We start from the raw sequence: 20,960 nt of genomic DNA, 5'->3' as shown, positions 1-20,960 counted from the left end.
TAAAATATTTGAAAGCAGTATGTTGTTGGATTCACCCTCACAGCAGTAAAGGAATTTGCACCACAATATTTCAAACACCATAACTCCAAATCTCATTTTGCTGGATTTGCCCTTCCAACACTAAGTGCCTCATATTATGTCTGTGATCTTGTTAGTAGAAAGAGTGTCTATATATATTCCCTGCTACAACTTAATGTAGTTACATAAGACATGTCAACAAATAACACAACTTTCAAAACATCTATATATATATATATATATATATATATATATATATATATATATATATATATATATATATATATATATATATATATATATATATATATATATATATATATATATATATATATATATATATATATATATATATATATATGTATATATATATGGATCCTCTGTAGGAAAGAAGCCAAATATTAGATCTTGGGCTACAAAGAGGAATTTAACAGAGCTTTATATTTATCTATTTATTTTATTTTTTAAAGGAAATAGGTAAGGAAGTCTGCATATCTGATGTCTGACAAAGCATGAATGTTTGTGATTGTAATGTTGAAAGGCATAAGAAATAAGAGTTTAATTATAACTGGAACTGTCATACATGTGCCTGAATATCATTGTGTGTGTGTGTGTGTGTGTGTGTGTGTGTGTGTGTGTGTGTGTGTGTGTGTGTGTGTGTGTGTGTGTGTGTGTGTGTGTGTGTGTGTGTGTGTGTGTGTGTGTGTGTGTGTGTGTGTGTGTGTGTGTGTTTACCTAGTTGGGGCATACGAGAGAGGAGGTAAGCTCGTAGGGTCCTGTCTCCTTAACTGTTTTTATCCAACTTTCCTTAACCACTTCACTCCAGATGCTTAAAAAATACGCGTTGCTCATATACAGCATAGGCCTGCGAGTGGTAACTGATCTAATTTCTAATACTATAATTCTCTCTCTCTCTCTCTCTCTCTCTCTCTCTCTCTCTCTCTCTCTCTCTCTCTCTCTCTGAATTAACCCTTCAGTTGTCATAGAAATAGGAGGCAGAAGTTGTTTTTTTCTGGGTGTAAGTGCCACACCCACACACACTCACACACACACACACACACACACACACACACACACACACACACACACACACACACACACATTTACAATCTGGGGTGGTTGGAGGGTAGTAAATTACAGAATAAGTGGTAATGGGTGAAGGAGAGAGAGAGAAGGGAAGGCGAAGTTATCAGAAAAGGGATTAGTGGGCAGCTGTGTGTTTACGCACAAGAGCGAGTCACACACACACACACACACACTCTCTCTCTCTCTCTCTCTCTCTCTCTCTCTCTCTCTCTCTCTCTCTCTCTCTCTCTCTCTCTCTCTCTCTCTCTCTCTCTCTCTCTCTCTCTCTCTCTCTCTCTCTCTCTCTCTCTCTCTCTCTCTCTCTCTCTCTCTCTCTCTCTCTCTCTCTCTCTCTCTCTCTCTCTCTCTCTCTCTCTCTCTCTCTCTCTCTCTCTCTCTCTCTCTCTCTCTCTCTCTCTCTCTCTCTCTCTCTCTCTCTCTCTCTCTCTCTCTCTCTCTCTCTCTCTCTCTCTCTCTCTCTCTCTCTCTCTCTCTCTCTCTCTCTCTCTCTCTCTCTCTCTCTCTCTCTCTCTCTCTCTCTCTCTCTCTATATATATATATATATATATATATATATATATATATATATATATACACACACACACAAAAGGAAGCAATAGACACCCATCCACTACATTCATTCATCAGTAACTGTCATAAGATGATCTTCCCAGCTGCATCAGCCCACACACACACACACACACACACACACACACACACACACACACACACACACACACACACACACACACACACAGAGAGAGAGAGAGAGAGAGAGAGAGAGAGAGAGAGAGAGAGAGAGAGAGAGAGAGAGAGAGAGAGAGAGAGAGAGAGAGAGAGAGAGAGAGAGAGAGAGAGAGAGAGAGAGAGAGAGAGAGAGAGAGAGAGAGAGAGAGTAAGAAGGCAAGGAATGAACAAGGGAAGGGGGGATCTGTATCTCCCCCTTACCATCTCCCCTCCCTGGTGAAGGGCAATAGGATGAAGAGAAGGATAAGGGGATATGGAAGATAAGGGAAGGACCATAGGTGGAGAAACTATGGTGTAAGGCAATGCCAATGAGATTTCCTCATTCTGGATAGAGGGTGTGGTACGTTATAGCTCATTTATGTGACTGGTGGGAACAGGGAGAGTGGAAGGAGCAACAGAACCTCAACAACATATACAGAGCCTGTTAAGACAAGACAAAACAGGATACAGGATTTGCTCAACAACAAGTCAAAACAGGATACAGGATAGCTCAAAAACAAACCAAGACAGGATACAGGACTGCTCAATAACAACTAAAATAAAATCCAACCATGACACCTATGTAGGCGTCATGGTATATTCCAATGGTGTTTCATGACGCCTACATAGGAGTCATATTGAAGGGATTAAAGTCATGAATATTTCTAGCACACACCATTTCCCCCTCCAGTCCATTCATGCCTCAATTCCTTCTGTGAAGGAAGCTAAACTTCTTTATGTCCCTTCTGCAGGTGTGTATTTACCCAATTGTGGTTTACAGGAGGAGTCTAAGCTCATGCTGTCCCATCTCAATATATACTCTTATCCAGTTTTTCTAAAAATCATGTATAGTTATTGCATTTACTATTTCTTTTTTGCAGCTCATTCCAAATTCCTGCAGTCCTTTGCAGGAAACTGTTCTTCTTAATATCCCTTCTACACACACCCTTCTTCACCTTCTTCTCATGTCCTCTTGAGCTTCTAAAGTCTCTCATCACCAAATCACTCTTGGTCCAGTTTTTCATAGCTTGACAAAATCCGATACAAGACAATCAGGTCACCTCTCTCTTTTCTCTCTTCCATGGTGGGCAGGTTTAGTTTCTTTAGTTTCTCTTCATACAATGACTCTAATAACGTCAGAAGTAACTTTGTTGCTGCTCACTGTATTATTTCTAATTTCTTTATGTCCCTTTTAGTGCTGGGAGACCACAGCACTGCTGCTTATTCCAAACGAGGTCTTGTCATTGTCACAATTAAATTCCTGATCATCTCTTCATCCAGATAGTTGAATGCTGCTCTTATGTTTCTCACCAGATTATATGTTTCCCCTGTCTTCCTTCTTACATGTACCTCTGTGGACAGCTTATCAGTGACAGTAATTCCAAGGTCTTTCTCTTCACTCTTCACTTTCAATTCCTCATTACCTAATTTATAACTGATGACTGGCCTCACACAACTATGCCCAAACTTCAACACTCCACATTTTTTTTATGTTAAACTCTATTTTCCAAGTGCCACCCCAATCCCTAATCACATTCAGATTGTCCTGTAGAGCTTCACAATCCTCTATCCTCTCACATTTTTCTCATCAATTTTGCATCATCAGCAAACAGATTATAATTAACATGTTCAAATAGATTACAATTAACATGGTATGGAAGAGAGGAAAGATTACAATGAACACAGGGAATAATGCATGCAAACTGGGTGCACTTGAACCACAATTTTCAACCAATATTAAGGATTTTAACACAATGATAATCAAATATACACAAAATTATTCGCATTCATACCTGAAATGATATGTTCCAGGACGCTGCCCAAACCCGGTGCCTGGAACAATGCATATGCCAGTGCTTTCAAGAAGCTGGAAAGCATAGAAGACATCTGGTGCTTGTCCCACTGCTTTGGCTGCCTCTATGGCCTTGGGGGGAAGCTGGATCTGAAGGGGCAGAGAGGACTAAGTGGCCTTGAAGTTGATGATGATGATGATGATGATGATGATGATGATGATGATGATGATGATGATGATGATGATGATGGTGTGTGTGTGTGTGTGTGTGTGTGTGTTCATCTACTAGTAGCAACAAATGGTTCTCATTGGCTGGTTGGGCTGACACCTCAATGCTTCAGACACAAAGCCAGCAGTTTCCACACCAGCTATAATTTCATGCCACAGCTTCCCACACCTAGGCCCATCTTGAGTAGGGTGTCATGGGTTTCTCCACTGCCCACAATAGACCTGTCAGCTGCCCACACAAACAAGGGATTTATGCCATGTGGGAACATTATAGGGACACAAAAATCCCTACACATCCCAGAGAAGACTAGAATGCCAGTCACCACTTTTTGAAAAGCTGCCTGTAAGAGGAAAATTCATTCTGCACCAGTGAATCTCCATCACCACTTGGAGAACAAAAAAACATTAACATATGTGGATTCTTAGCCTAGTACTTCACTTGGATAGAATATGAGAGAGAGAATACCAAAGACAGTATATGGTGTGGCAGATGACACAAACCCTCACTTCTGGAAGAGACCAGCCACCACTGGATTAGTTACATGAGAAATACTCATATGTAGCACTAGAATTTTATATCATTCCTGATTCTAGTAACTGCAGGAAGGGATAAGAGATAGGAGTCAGGAGGTGGGAATTAAGGTGATAAGATGATGGACAAATTCAAGAGGCTAACAGCTGATCAAAGGTGTGACATACATGCCTACCTAGTAACACAATGTAGCTCTGTAAGCATACAAGATAAAGGGAACTTCATTTTAACACATGCTACATGTTACAGTTAACCATTCTTCAGATCTAGAAAGATCTCTTTGCAGTACAGAACAATGCAAACAATATGCTGTCTTTGTACTCAACAGTAAAGTTAGTGAATCCCCCTCTCATTAGTCATGCTGTGGTGGTATGCATCACCTCAGTGTTACTGTGACATAATAATACCTTCTGTCACAGTGCATGACAGTGCAGTGAACTGTGCTGCACAAATGACCCTGGCTCCATGTGGTGCAGTGTTGACTAGTCCTCTCTACCCTTGAGGCCAAGGCTCAACGGAATGCTTGTAAATGTATAGATGCAGATGTCTCATCTGACCCACACCACATGACCAGAGATGTTCCCCTGGCTTGCTAACAAAACACAATGTATTGCTGCTGCTAGTGTTACATAAGTGCATGCTTTTATTTTTTCTTGTATTTTTATTTATTTATCTTTACTTTCATTTTTTATCTATTTTCTTTTATTTTGTACTTGTTTGAATTAAGTGGATGACTTTGCCAAGGATATGCTTTTTTGCGCAGACTCTCTTTAGGAAACATTTTATCCCTTGAACCATTCTGAGAAGCTCTCTACACCTTTCCATGTGTTGGCTTCATTCATTTGATTGACAGCAGCTTTCTTTGCTCCACTATCTCTGGTAGCCTTCCTGTCCTGGCCCTGGCCCTGGCTGAGTGACCTCATTCCATGCTTTAGGCACATCCCTTAACATGCTTCTGTCAACATTCGTACTTCTCAACTTTTCATTCAATAATCCTTCTGCATCCTTTCTGCACAGTCACACCACCTCAGTCTGCCTTTTCTCAATACCTCATTTTTTCCACTTGTATTCCACAAAAAAACTAGTATGTTCTCTCTCTCTCACCTGGGGAAAGGCATACATGGCTCCCTGCACAATGTTGCATGACATGCCCGGCACTGAGTTGAAGGTTTCCACCACCATCTTGGCACGCTGAGCCAGGGAGGACAGAACGGCTTTCTTCTCTGACATGAACTGCTCATAGGACACGTCACCCTCACATGGGGGATTCACGACACAGTCCATTACTGCCTGAAATGCAAACATTGCTGTCACTATTGGTATTCTATCTATACCATTCTGGCATTCCCACACAGGGTGAGCCAGATAAAGTACCACACATTCATACACACATCATTCACTCTTAGCCACATCAGCTCCAGGTGGAAAGGGAAAGTCTCGTGGACTACTCTATTACACCCCAGGAGCTTAGGCATAACTCAGATGGCCACCAAGGCCCAACACCATACACTGGAGGTATGTAGCTTTATTCTTCTACTGAATAAGCAAGACTGATTTTTAAATTCTTGAAGTTATAAATAAAATAATTGTGTCCTTTTTCCTGACTTATGAATAAAGGATATGCATTTATGAAAAAATCTACGTTAGCTCAAAATACTGAAAGTGCAATACATGTAAATTAAATTAAATTCAATTTAATTAAATGTAAATGTAAATGTAAATTAAATTAAATGTAAATTAAATAACAATCTACAATTGATGCTGATTTATATGAACAGCTTAAAGGTACACAACTCATTGATAAACTGCACACATCAGGTTACAGACAGTACACACACACACACACACACACACACACACACACACACACACACACACACACACGTAATGGCTGGCTGGGTGACCAGCAGATGACTGCAGGTGAATGATACACACACACACACACACACACACACACAATGAGTACAGTAATCAGAGATAATAAATCAAGTTGGTGCGAAGTAACAAGCGGAGTACCACAAGGGTCTGTGTTGGCACCTATAATGTTTCAGGTCTATATAAATGATATGACGGTGGGTTTAAATAGCTACATTAATATGTTTGCAGATGATGCAAAATTGATGAAAGTAATAAAGAACCAAGAGGATTGTGAGGAACTACAGAGGGATATTGATAGAATTTATGAATGGAGTAAACGATGGAAATTAGAATTCAATATAAAGAAGTGCCATGTAATGGAGATGGGAAGAAGTAAAAGGAGACCTTCATGGGAGTATAAGATGGGAGGTATCACAATACCAAAGAGCAAAGAAGAAAAAGACTTGGGAGTAATAATTCAAGACACGCTTTCACCAGAAAAACACATCAATGGAATATTTGGCTCTACATATAATTTGCTAGCAAATATCAGGGTGGCATTTAATTACCTAGACAAAGAAATGATGAAGAAAATCATAACACACATGATACGTCCCAAACTGGAATACGCAGCAGTGGTATGGTCTCCACACAAAAAGAAAGATATAAGGAAATTGGAAAGAATACAAAGAACAGCTACGAAAATGATACCTGAATTGGAAGACCTAAGTTACGAGGAAAGACTGGAAGAAATTGGATTACCAACACTGCAAGAAAGAAGGGAAAGAGGAGACCTGATAACAATGTTCAAATTAGTAAATGGCATGGAGAAGATAGACAGAGATGACCTAGTTGTAAAAGTGGAGGAAGGAGATAGACGTACAAGAGGACATATGAAGAAATTAAAGAAGAGTCATTGTTTGGGAGATATTAAGAAATACAGCTTTCCGCATCGAACGGTTGAAATATGGAATAACTTAAAAGAAGAGGTGGTTGCGGCAAAGAGTGTGCACATGTTTAAAGAGAAATTGGACAAATTCGGGTATGGAGACAGGACTAATTGAGCTTTGGCTCGGACCCTGTATTATACAACTAGGTAAATACAACTAGGTAAATACACACACACACACACACACACACACACACACACACACACACACACGTAATGGCTGGCTGGGTGACCAGCAGATTACTGCAGGTGAATGACACACACACACACACACACACACACACACACACACACACACACACACACACACACACACACACAAACTAGTATGAATAGAACAACAAATATTAACAGAAGAGAAAACAGTTTTTAAACAACAGATCAATGGTATACACAAATGGAGGAAATGGAGTGTCCAAACATTATCCACAAATTCAAGAAAATATAATAATTTGGTCTTACAAGATTGGACATAACAAGCTTGACTCAATTCTATAAAAATATAAACAGGTAACACACACACACACACACACACACACACACACACACACACACACACACACACACACAGAGACACTGGTGACATCAAGAAACATAGCTTCCCACATGACTTAAATGAATATGTAGTTACAACAGATAGTGTACACATATTTAACCCACACAGTGTTTAGTGTATATATATATATATATATATATATATATATATATATATATATATATATATATATATATATATATATATATATATATATATATATATATATATATATATATATATACTCGTATATATATATATATATATATATATATATATATATATATATATATATATATATATATATATATATATATATATATATATATATATATATATATATATATATATATATATACACCTCTTGGAGAAATGTTTAGTACACATTTATACAATTTTTTGAGTCATATTACAGCCTTCAATTTTATTTGTTCATAAACGGTTTGTCACTAACAGTAACAAAGAATATTTTGACAAGTCAGGAGTGAATGTTTTCATACACATTCCTATCTTTTGGGCTCAGAGTTATTATAGACTGAATACTTCTGTAGGAACTGAAACAAATTTGGGGGGTTACTTTGCCTAAGTCAATGCCTAAGTCAACAAGCATATAATATCAAAGCCATAAAATGAAATTGAAAGTTTTGTTATTGGAGAGGAATAAAGTTTTTGCAATAAATGTTTTGGTGCTCTCTCATTGTTTCATAGAGTTGGCTACACAGGACAGGCTGCTGTGTCACCCAAAAAATCATCAGATAAAAATGTAAGTTACTTTCTCCTAGCAAGTTACTTCTCAAATCTATAATCAGTAAGGCGTAAAAAATAGGAAAGGAGACTTTGGAGTAATCGGAAAGGAAAACTGAGAGTCATAAAATGCAAAGTATGTTGTATTCTGTGAGAATTGTGAGAGAAGTAGCCACAGCCTTGAGACGTGGGTGTTGCCAAATGCACATCCAACCACTTTGTTGAATGTGCAATTCTTGTTTATTTATAGGTATTTGTAATGTAAAGAAGTACTTATTTATTACACACACTATAGAGTTGTGGAAAGTGTATGTAAGGTAGAGAATAAAAGCTTTACAAAATATAAATATAAAATTCTGTATCTTCAGTCTGATATTGAGCTCTGAGAAGGAAAAAAATCCAAGAATCAAAATTGTAAGATAACCACATTTCCATTCGTGACATGGGGATAACATATATATATATGAAACAATTCATAATTTTTTTTCATTTTACAAGGTAAAAAAAATATACAAAAAAATGCAACATCACATGACCCCTATCTCTGACAAAGCACGACAATGTACACTTTAAAGAGAAACTGGACTAGTATAGATATGTAGACAGCACAAAATGAGCTTTCCTCAGACCCTGTAAGTACAATTAGGTAAACATCTTGATAAATACATACCTGGCCCAGAGTGGTTGGACAAAGTTTGGCTGAGATGCTCTTGAGGTACATGGCCTTCACCTGAGGGTCAAGGTTGATGAGCTCTGCGTAGCCACCACGCAGGCCACACTCCCCCATGTAGCCTGCAGCACACAACAGGCCATTATAATCCCTGTCAATTCTGGGACATGACTGTTGGAATTAATGTACATTCCAACAAAATAATAAAATGTTGAAGGGAATTTTCTATCAAATCAAATCTAACATGCCACCTCAAAGAATGGGTTAATTAGCAAGGATCCAGGGTTGAGTGCAACCCGAACCCCCAGACCTGAGTGTTTACTGGCCTACACCAAGCACGGCCGAGACAGTAACAGTTATGCTCAAGGTTTAGTTACGCGCAAGATGTCCAGCACAGCAACCAACCACTCCACCTCTCTCTACTCTCTACTCTTCTCTCTACTCACGCAGACAATTCAGCTAAGTTCCTAATAAGTCTCAGGCCTGTGTACAGTTAGATGCCTAGTGCTATAGGTCTGCTATACCTATAAGGGAAATACCATATATAACCTAGGCTTGGTATCACACATGCTGATACCAAGTTACCAAACAACATGGTTTGCAATACACCACCTAAAACTAGATTTTTTAGTGCTTGGTTAGCATACCACAATGCTCTTCTGGTATTGACTCTAAGTGCCTTGACACCCCCCAACTTTTTCATTAACTTCTGCAACATATGCAGTCTTAGATCTCATTTTCAATCTACAGACCACCACCTCTCTTCTACTAAACATTATCTTCTTTTCCTCACTGAAACACAGGTGTCTGAGGCAACCAACAGTAGCCCCTTTTCTGTTCCCTCCCACTTTCTCTATCCTCATTTTCAATCCAAAGCTGGATGTTGCATCTATGTGTGCAATAACCTAACCTGCTCTCATGCCCATGCTCTTGAATCTTCCAAGTTTTCCATCATCTGGCTATGACTACAGAGTCACTCTCAAACTAAATTTATCTGTGCTGTACTCCTCTCACCTAACTCCTCTGATTGTAAGATATTCTTTGACTACTTAACTCCCAAAATGGCTATCCTCCATGACCTAGAGTAACTGGTGCAACACCCTACTTGTATTCCTATCTTGGAGATGTGCCCAACATTCTCGACCTTTTCCTAACCTCTAATCCTTCTGCTTATGCTGTTACCCTATCTTCTCCATTGGGCTCCTCCAATCACAATATCATATCTGTATATTGTCCTATCGCTCCAATCCCTCCTAAGTGGAGGTGCTTCTGGCGCTTTGCCTCTGCTAGTTAGGGGGACCTGAGGAGGTATTTTGCTGATTTTCCTTGGAATGATTACTGCTTCCGTGTCAGAGACCCGTCTTTGTGTGCTGAACGCATAACAGAGATGACAGTGTCTGGCATGGAGAAGTACACTCCTCACTCTTTTTCTCAACCTAAACCTTCCAAACCTTGGTTTAACACAGCCTGTTATCGTGCTATACATGATAGAGAGGTGGCTCACAAAAGGTACATGACTCTTCCATCACCAGAATCTCATGCACTTTATATTTCTGTCTGGAACCATGCCAAGTCTGTTCCCCAGCTAGCCAAAAACTCATTCATTAACAGAAAGTGTCAAAATCTTTCAAGATCCAACTCCCCTCATGACTTCTGGCATCTAACCAAAAACATCTCCAATAACCTTGCTGCTTCTTTCCCTCCTTTATTTTAACCAGATGGCACCACTGCTATCACACCCATCTCTAAAGCTGAACTCTTCACTCAAACCTTGCTAAAAACTCTACCTTGGACAATTCAGGGCTTGTTCCTCCCTCTCCTCCACCCTCTGACTACTTCATGCTACCAATTAAAATTCTTCACAATGACATTTTCCATGACCTAGCTGGCCTCAATATTCAGAAGGCTTATGGATCTGATGGGGTCCCTCCTATTGTTCTCCGAAATTGTGCCTCCATGCCTGCACCCTGCCTAGTCAAACTCTTTCAACTCTGTCAATCAACATTTACACTTCCTTTTTGCTGGAAGCTTACCTACATTCAGCCTGTTCCTAAAAAGGGTGATCATTCTAATCTCTCAAACTACCATCCAAATGCTTCAATTTCCTGCCTATCTGAAGTTTTTGAATCTATCCTCAACAGGAAGATTCTTAGACATCTATTAATTCACAAACTTCTATCTGATCGCCAGTAAGGGTGTAAGGGTTCTGTCAAAGATGCGCTACTGGTGATCTGGCTTTCCTTACTAAGTCTTGGTCATCTTTTTAGAGATTTTGGTGAAACTTTTGTTGTTGCCTTAGACATACCAAAAGCTTTTGTTAGAGTCTGGCACAAAGCTTTGATTTCCAAACTAACCTCCTATGGCTTTCATCCTTCTCTCTGTAACTTTATCTCAAGTTTCCTTTCTGACCATTCTATTGCTGTTGTGGTAGATGGTCACTGTTCTTCTCCTAAATCTAATAACAGTGGTGTTCCTCAGGGTTCTGTTATGTCAACCATTCTCTTCCTATTATTCATCAATGATCTTCTAAAGCAAACTTCTTGTCCTATCTACTCCTATGCTGATGACACCACCCTGTACTTTTCCACATATTTTTGTAGACATCCAGCCCTTCACCTTCAGGAAGTAAGCAGTTCATGCAGGGAAGCCACATAGTGCCTGACTTCTGAAGTCTCTAAAATTTCTGATTGGGGCAGAGCAAACTTATTATTGTTCAATACCTAAAAACTCAATTCCTCCATCTATCAACTCGACACAACCTTCCAGACAACTATCCCCTCTTCTTCAGTGACACTCAACTGTCCTCCTCTTTTACACTGAACATCCTCAGTCTATACTAAACTTTACTAAACTTTATCTAAACTGGAAACTTCACATCTCATCTCTAGCTAAAGCAACTCAACAAAGGTAAGAACTGCACACCCAATGATCTGGAGCAGCTTGGGGCTTGCAGGAAGAGCCCTGACAACCCACCTTTGGAGCAGGACATGAAGGAAGCAAGCTCCATGTGGCAGTAAGGCTCCCCAAGCTCCATCAGGACTTTCTTGAAGGAATGGAACTTGCACCCATCAGCATAAACATTGTCTTGGTACACCTGTGAAATGAGTAGTTGCTGTGATGGTTGTCAGAGCAATAATGGATATTATTTGTAAAACACACACACACACACACACACACACACACACACACACACACACACACACACACACACACACACAATGTTCATGACACACAAATGTGTAGAAAGAAAAGAAAAGAATAATATCACTAAAAGGGCACAGTAAACAATTGCACAAGAAAAATAAAACCTAAAAAGATGTGAAGAAATACAGTTTGCTTAACAGAGCAATAAACCGATGGAATTCACTGACTCATGTAGTTGGGTGTGCAAGTTGTATTCATAGCTTTAAAGATAAATATGACAAATTAACTTTAAAAGACTGGACATTAAAAGCTTGACTTGATCCTGTAGAAAGATTATTAGGTAAGAATCTCTCTCTCTCTCTCTCTCTCTCTCTCTCTCTCTCTCTCTCTCTCTCTCTCTCTCTCTCTCTCTCTCTCTCTCTCTCTCTCTCTCTCTTTCTTACCTCATCAGCAAATAAGAAGAGGTTTCTTTCGTGGGCAAACTTTATAACAGCCTCAATGTTCTCCCGCGGTAAAACATTACCTGCAACACAACTCCAATGAAACAAATGCTGCCACTCTCTCTGGCTGTCTGTTTCTTTGCCTGTCTGTCTTACTCTGTCTGCCTGTTAGCTTGTCTGTCTTATCTGTCTGTCTGCTAGTCTATTCCTCTGTCTGTCTGTCTGTCTATCTCTCTCCTATGTGTGTGTCTATCTGTCTGCTTGCTTCTCTGTCTGTCTTTCTGTCTGATCCTCTGTACGAGTATATCTATGTGTCTACCAGTCTATCTCCATCTGTCTGTTTATGTTTTCTTTCCAGTCCCCCATATAAGTTGAAAGTTTCAATTGTTACTTTTTTTTTGGCTTATATCTACCTGTTCCCAAATCTGTCTGGTCTATTGTCAGGCTGCTGTTAAGTCAATGTACCTTCATCTCCATGACTGCACCTCACTATCTATCTATCTAACACTCAATTTGTTCACCAACTCAGAAATTTGATTCATCAATGTACAAGTCAGTTCTTTTGCTTGTCTGTCTGTTTGTCTGTCTAGCTGTGCCTTTACAATTATCCACATTAGTTTTTTATGCCTTATCTATGCATCTGTCTGACTCTGCTGATCTCTCTGTTCATCCACATGTCATCTTTATTCAACAACATGGCAAGTCACATTGGAAAGTCCATCCATCTTACTTGCCAAACACAGATGTACCAATGCACTCAAGAAGTCTCTCTCTCTTTCTCTCTCTCTCTCTCTCTCTCTCTCTCTCTCTCTCTCTCTCTCTCTCTCTCTCTCTCTCTCTCTCTCTCTCTCTCTCTGGCCTGCATTCAGGAACACTTTGCTCTCTCACCATGACTGTTTTCAAAGGTCACACATAATTTTCTGGGTTGTCACAAGTGCTTCTCCTGTCAATAATGTAGAAATCTTCTTAATCTGTCACTAGAAACATAAAAACATCCTCAAAACAAATGCAATTTCAACAAGGGTCTTTTGAAAGTGATGCAATGCATCACTTTCAGGGTGCAATGCACAAGTGTCTCAGAATATGTCTCTCTCTCTCTCTCTCTCTCTTCTCTCTCTCTCTCTCTCTCTCTCTCTCTCTCTCTCTCTCTCTCTCTCTCTCTCTCTCTCTCTGTCTCTCTCTCTCTCTCTCTCTCTCTCTCTCTCTGTGTGTCCCAAGGCCTCACCAGTGGGATTGCCAGGGTTGATCACCACCAGGGCCTTGGGAAGACACACTTCCTTGGCCTCATTGTACGCCCGCTCCAGCTCTGCCATGTCCAGGCCCCAGTTGGTGGATTCATCGAGGTAGTAACCAATCTGGGGAGTGACCAAACTGTTACTATTACAGTATGTATGTACTCCTATAACTGCTGTTTCTACTACTATTGATACTACCAATAAAATGCTCTGGACAAGTGTCACCACATACCCAACGCTGAATGCCCACCAAGAGCATCTAGCAGTGCCTTGCCAGACAAATAACACTTCAACTTGCTTTAAGTCAATTTTCCTCAAGTCAACAGTCAGTTACACAAGACCATTGATGGTACATTTCACTCACTGACATCATCACACTTAATGGATGAAAATTTGTGAATACTGTGCATATCTATTTCTTTTTATGACTCACAGCATACTTAATATTGATCATAGGAAAGGAAGCTCACTGTGATCTCATCTTAAAGGTTGAGACTTGTACTATGTCATGAAATGCTTAGAAATAATAATTGCAAACATAATTACAAAAAGTTGATTAAAAGTGTGTTGCTCAACTCCAACTCACTGTAACTCATAACTTACAAAACAAAGCTCTGCTCTGTGCATCAATTCATCACCTATGAACCTGACAGGTTAGTTAACAGGATGTGAAGGTTGGGGTGGCCAGGTGGCAGGGTAGTGCTGAGCTAATAAAGGAGTGTATGAGAGTTAGGGTGGCCAGGTGGCAGGATAATACCACATCACACAGTTCTATTTACTTTGTGACATATTACCATTGCTATTAACATTACCATGGGCAGTGAAACCTTAGTGGTACTGTGGTATATGAATAATGATGCTGGTGATGGGAACATGAAACTTCACTTACATCACTCCACTGGTCTTGCCCAGAGCCACAAAAACACGCTGGGATGATAAAGGTATTGAGAGTAATTTACGAATTATGCCATGTTTAATATTTCAGAATATGTTTTCTGAGTTTTTAAATTTACCGCTTGGCTGAGTATGGTGCACACTGCCTCATATCAGAGCATAATGGATAAAGTTGATACGAAAGAATAACTTCCAGAGAAATGGCAGGACGAATGCAGGAGTATGAGAGAAAAAGGATGAAAAGAGCAGAAGAATTAGAGCAAGCAAGGAGAGAATGTAAGAACAGAGACAAATGGGAGACTTTTACTGTGGTCAATCATTTTGGAGAAGTTCTTGAAAAAAGGCATCAGATGTAGACTGATAAATAGAGAGAGACAGGTAATTTAGGGTACCACAACGATAGGGTCACATGACTCAGGTGAACACAAAGTCACCATACAACTGTGGGTGGACACACACACCTGGTGAAGGTTGAACTCAGCAATGGTGGCAGAGTAAAGTGGGTACTGAGGGATGGGGATCATGACGCCTGGTTTGATGCCGTTGTCGTGCTGGATCATCATCTTCATTGTGCCCTGAAACACAACAATCATACATGAATAATGAAAACACCACCACCAATCATTGGATGGTGATGGAATAACACCATTACTCCACTCAAAGCAGCTGCAAACAATAAAACACTGACACATCATACCAGTCATACCAGTAACCTATAATATAAAAACACAATGCCCACTAAGGAAAACTTTAGCTCACATGGGCAGTCAAACACCATCCTTACAAGGTTCCTTGCTGGCAGCTGAGCCTTCCAGGATGACAGTCCTCAGTGTGAACCAATCACTGCGCTGCCATTCTTTGTGTTTTGAAGATGTGTACACATGAGAATAAGCAGATAAGTACATGGAATTTTTGAAAGGCAAGTGTTTCTCATGGAGCGTTTCTTCCTCTAATGCTGCACGACAACAAAACATTACTAGCTGGTAGGATTGAAGGTTTGTCTCATTTTCATACCATTACTAAGAAAAGAATTACTATACTGATAACAGCCGCATCTCCATTGATTGTATTTGTAATTGTGGTAGCATTTCAGCAGATTCTCCTGGGAAGACTTGAAAGGCAACAGACAGCCTTGTACAATGTGTGCTGTGACTGCTAGCCATCCTGAGACTGCCTCACAATCCATGCCAATGGCTGCTATAAGGCTCTGGAGGGTACTACTCAGAAACACTTTGCTCTCTCACCACAGCAATAATTAGCTGGGTTTTCAAGAGCACTTCTCCAGTTGATAATGTTGAAATCTCACCAACCTTTCGCTAGGACAGCACATACCTAGAGGGGATATTCATATGTAAATACAGACAATTTCAAGACCTTAGTCACCTGCAATGCATCAGCAAGGCAGGAAGGCCTCACTCCTCTTCTTGCAAACACACACCAGAGACAGTCATTGGGCATATTAGAGATTCTGGCAAAGAGGTTTTTTTTTCTTTTTATGTAGGAAGGACACTGGCCAAGGGCAACAAAAATCCAGTAAAAAAAAAAAATGCCCACTGAAATGCCAGTCCCATAAAAGATTCAAATCAGTAGTCAAAAATTGATGAATAAGTGTCTTGAAACCTCCCTCTTGAAGGAATTCAAGTCATAGGAAGGTGGAAATACAGAAGCAGGCAGGGAGTTCCAGAGTTTACCAGAGAAAGGGATGAATGATTGAAAATACTGGTTAACTCTTGCGTTAGAGAGGTGGACAGAATAGGAGTGAGAGAAAGAAGAAAGTCTTGTGCAGCGAGGCCGCGGGAGGAGGGGAGGCATGCAGTTAGCAAGATCAGAAGAGCAGTTAGCATGAAAATAGTGGTAGAAGACAGCTAGATATGCAACATTGCAGCGGTGAGAGAGAGGCTGAAGACAGTCAGTTAGAGGAGAGGAGTTGATGAGACGAAAAGCTTTTTATTCCACCCTGTCTAGAAGAGCAGTATGAGTGGAACCCCCCCAAGACATGTGAAGCATACTCCATACATGGATGGATAATTCACTTGTACAGAGTTAGTAGCTTGAGGGGGGGTGAGAAAAACTGGCGGAGATGTCTCAGAACGCCTAACTTCATAGAAGCTGTTTTAGCTAGAGATGAGATGTGAAGTTTCCAGTTCAGATTATAAGTAAAGAACAGACCGAGGACCTTCAGTGTAGAAGAGGGGGACAGTTGAGTGTCATTGAAGAAGAGGGGATGGTTGTCTGGAAGGTTGTGTCGATTTGACAGATGGAGGAATTGAGTTTTTGAGGCACTGAACAATACCAAGTTTGCTCTGCCCCAATCACAAATTTTAGAAAGATCATAAGTCAAGCGTTCTGTGGCTTCCCTGCGTGAAATGTTTACCTCCTGAAGGGTTGGACGTCTATGAAAAGACATGGAAAAGTGCAGGGTGGTATCATCAGCGTAGGAGTGGATAGGACAAGAAGTTTGGTTTAGAAGATCATTAATAAATAATAAGAAGAGAGTGGGTGACAGGACAGAACCCTGAGGAACACCACTGTTAATAGATTTAGGAGAAGAACAGTGACCGTCTACCAAAACACCAATAGAACGGTCAGAAAGGAAACTTGAGATGAAGTTAGAGAAGGATAGAAGCCATAGGAGGGTAGTTTGGAAATCAAAGCTTTGTGTCAGACTCTATCAAAAGCTTTTGATATGTCCAAGGCAACAGCAAAAGTTTTACCAAAATCTCTAAAAGAGTTACCTCTCTCTCTCTCTCTCTCTCTCTCTCTCTCTCTCTCTCTCTCTCTCTCTCTCTCTCTCTCTCACCCTGATGCCCTCCGAGGCGCCAGCACACAACACAATGTTCTCCCAGCTGGACGGGTGACCATCCCGGCGCTCTATGTACTCAGCCACGTGGCGCCGGATGATCTCAATCCCTGGTGAGTCACTGTAGGCGCCAAGGGATCCTCCACGGCACCCTGCCAGGATGCCTCGCGCCCGCTGCTTGGCATCCTCTGGGAAGGTATCGTCATCCAGCAAGCTTGGCATCAGGCACAATGACACAACCTGCACAATACACAACACTAATAGTAAAGATTCGCTTACAATCACACACTACTACACTACACACGTATTCTGAAACTTTCCTTGAAACTACAGGAGAGATGCCACATGTATCTGAACAAAGGTGACTTCAAACAATACACACACACATACATATACAGATAGGGTAGGACAGCCAGTGTTCCAACTCCAGGTCAACACAGGCTATGGTATTAAGTAACACGTTCCTTAACTTGTCTCCACCCACCTTGTCTCCCACGACAATTTGATAAGACACAGTCTTGTCTGCCTTAAAATTTAACAAGCCTCCATACTCAATGCCCAGTGTGTATATGTTGCCTTGCCACGTGTAACCATAACTTGTGTTCACTTGCTCAGGATGCAGATGTAACCTTGCCACATGTACATTCAACTATTATTATGTTCTCTTTTAAAGATATCAGTTCATATATCTATATATAGCACACTGGGTAGCCAAGTATAGCACCATACACTCATACACACATCATTTGCACTCTTAATCCCATTGGCCTCTGGTAGGAAGTGAGTCTCGTGAACCACCCTACTGCACATAATGCATATAAACATTACATAACTATTATTCTTACAGACAGTGCTCATAAAAGATTTCTACAACTGCAACTCTACGTGTTAACAGTGCATCCAGGTTTGGCCGAGGATAATTAAATAATTGGTGTCACCGTGTGGGTCTGACACCTACTCACCGGGTACACAAGTAATGCAATGGTACTGGTACTGGTGACAAGACAATGCACAAGTTAATAAGCAATTGTCAGTACCACGAGCAAAATACTGGGCAAGATTACACACACACACGAACGCACGCACACAAGCACGCACACACGCACCCACACACATACACACACACACACACACACACACACACACACACACACACACACACACACACACACACACACACACTTTTCCAATAAAATACTCACAATACAATAATGCACAATCAATGAAGTAAGAGATGTTAGCAATCTTGTACAGAATAAAAAAAATATCAATCAATAAAAGTCACCTCATAATCCATGAACCAGTAACCAGCAGTGGTGGCTGTTATAACTTATGTTCCTCACATTACTCATCAGATCTGGTAATGAGGCAAGGCAAAAGCCCCATAAGAAAAGTGAAGGTTACTGGCGTCAGTGTGCCCATCATCTGAAACAATAGAGAGCAGGGTGCCTGTTGGAAACATGGCAGAGGGACGGACTGAGAGAGGACCCACACAGCAAAGCAATCCGTATGCAAGACACGGCAAGAGGTACTGAATTACAAAGCCTGAACCAAAGAAATTCACAAGGAAGTGTGACATTAATGGTACTGCTTCCTACTTCTTGATATAATGTTCAAATTTCCATGAAGTGACTACACAACAACCTAAATGACAAATGCATTCTTGGCCAGGTCTGGATGTGTTAGAATCAAATGATCCATTTTTATGTATATGGTATATGTACTTACTTTAACAAAATGACCATTTGTATACCTAAATAATGTCATACTTTCTTATTCTACAAGACCACAAGAACTTGCCTCAGACAGCAAGTAAAGCTGTTAAATCTTAAGAGACAAGGTTTATTAGAACAAAATTTAGGTGAAACCTGATTCTCATGTGTAATTTTCATGTTTACCATCTAATATATGCATTTTTGTTGTCTTGTGACCTTATAAGAAATATATTCAAGTAAAAATTACAACCAGTTTAATAATTTGATCAATGAATTATTCTGATAAAGGAATCACTGTGATTGGAAATATTTCAAAAGACCACAGGTTCCAAGTTTCAATCAATTTGCTTTTTTTTTTTTCTTTTGGTAAATCTATTCTGCCTTGCAAAGTCATGTCACTGAGCTGAATGATAATGGAACCACCTAGATACTGTATTCAGACTGGAACATCAGTTGGTGCCAAGTGACCTCTTTCACCAGGCATGATGGGGCTACTCAAGGCTGCAGCATCACCACCTCAGTCAGCCAAGGATGCAAGGATTACTGGAGGCTCCGCAGTCGGCAGCAGCTATCTCCTCACTCCTGTGACTTACGTGTGTCTCTTGTACAGCACCACACTGACATGCAAGGTGTGGACACAATTATACACAGCAATGTGAACCACAATCCAGCGTCCACGATGGCGTGTCCCTGCTTCTGCTCCATGATGACTGATAAAGACTGATACTGATGATGATGGTGATGATGATTGATAATGATGATTATGATGGCGATGACTAATGATAATGATAATGATAATGATAATGATAATGATGATGATGATGATGATGATGATGATGATGAGGAGGAGGAGGAGGAGGAGGAGGAGGAGGAGGAGGATGGTGATGGTGGTGGTGGTGGTGGTGGAGGTGATAACAAAATATATGATGATGATACTGATAACACAAAAGCTGATATTATGATAAAAATAAAACAAACAAATTTGTATTAACTAACATTGAACTTAAAGAAACACACTGGTTATTTTCATTAGAAAAAAAAGTTACGAGAATTATAAACAAAAATGTTATTACAGGTAAACAACAAGAACAACAACAACAACAATAAACACGGAAAAACACGCACGCTGTTTGAAATGAACAGAAAACTAAAGAAGAAGAAGAAAAAAAAAAGATGATGATGGTGATGGTGATGGTGATGGTGGTGGACAAGAACAAAAAGCAATAATAAGGACCACGGAAAGAAAAAAAAAAAAACGCTATTTGAATTGACCAGCTAAGTGAACAAACGCAGTAAACACAAGACTGGCGGGCGAAGGGCAGGAGGTGGGAGTGAGAACAAATAGCCAGGGCGCCTTTAAGAAGTTTTAGCACTATCTTGCCGCTACATTCAAGCCAGCGGGAGCGTCTAGCCAATAGAGCGCGGCCAGGACTTCGGTTCAGCCAATCACGGGACTTCCACTTGTGAATGACTGGCCGGCCCGCTTTTGGGGAAGTTTAAAGGCGCGTTCCTCTCTTCCTTACTACGATCTCTCTCTCTCTCTCTCTCTCTCTCTCTCTCTCTCTCTCTCTCTCTCTCTCTCTCTCTCTCTCTCTCTCTCTCTCTCTCTCTCTCTC

The 20,960-nt window shown here is 40.4% G+C and overlaps 1 protein-coding gene across 1 annotated transcript in view; it reads right to left on the bottom strand.

Annotated features, from left to right (window-relative positions):
* The window catches only part of LOC135116148 (alanine aminotransferase 1-like), a 47,278-nt gene that overhangs the window by 4,447 nt on the left and 21,871 nt on the right, over positions 1-20,960 (bottom strand). Inside the window, exons 3-10 of the mRNA XM_064033394.1 lie at positions 17,630-17,869; positions 15,291-15,404; positions 13,926-14,055; positions 12,704-12,783; positions 12,090-12,210; positions 9,117-9,238; positions 5,466-5,651; positions 3,603-3,751 (exon numbers count right to left, since the gene is read on the bottom strand). Coding sequence (XP_063889464.1) covers positions 3,603-3,751; positions 5,466-5,651; positions 9,117-9,238; positions 12,090-12,210; positions 12,704-12,783; positions 13,926-14,055; positions 15,291-15,404; positions 17,630-17,869 — 1,142 coding nt within the window. The remainder of the gene's footprint in view (positions 1-3,602; positions 3,752-5,465; positions 5,652-9,116; positions 9,239-12,089; positions 12,211-12,703; positions 12,784-13,925; positions 14,056-15,290; positions 15,405-17,629; positions 17,870-20,960) is intronic.

This window comes from Scylla paramamosain, chromosome 30, assembly GCF_035594125.1.
Source record: "Scylla paramamosain isolate STU-SP2022 chromosome 30, ASM3559412v1, whole genome shotgun sequence".
In the NCBI taxonomy this organism is placed as follows: Eukaryota; Metazoa; Arthropoda; class Malacostraca; order Decapoda; family Portunidae; genus Scylla; species Scylla paramamosain.
Note: the sequence above shows the minus strand (reverse complement) of the source record. Positions and strands in the feature narration are given on the sequence as shown.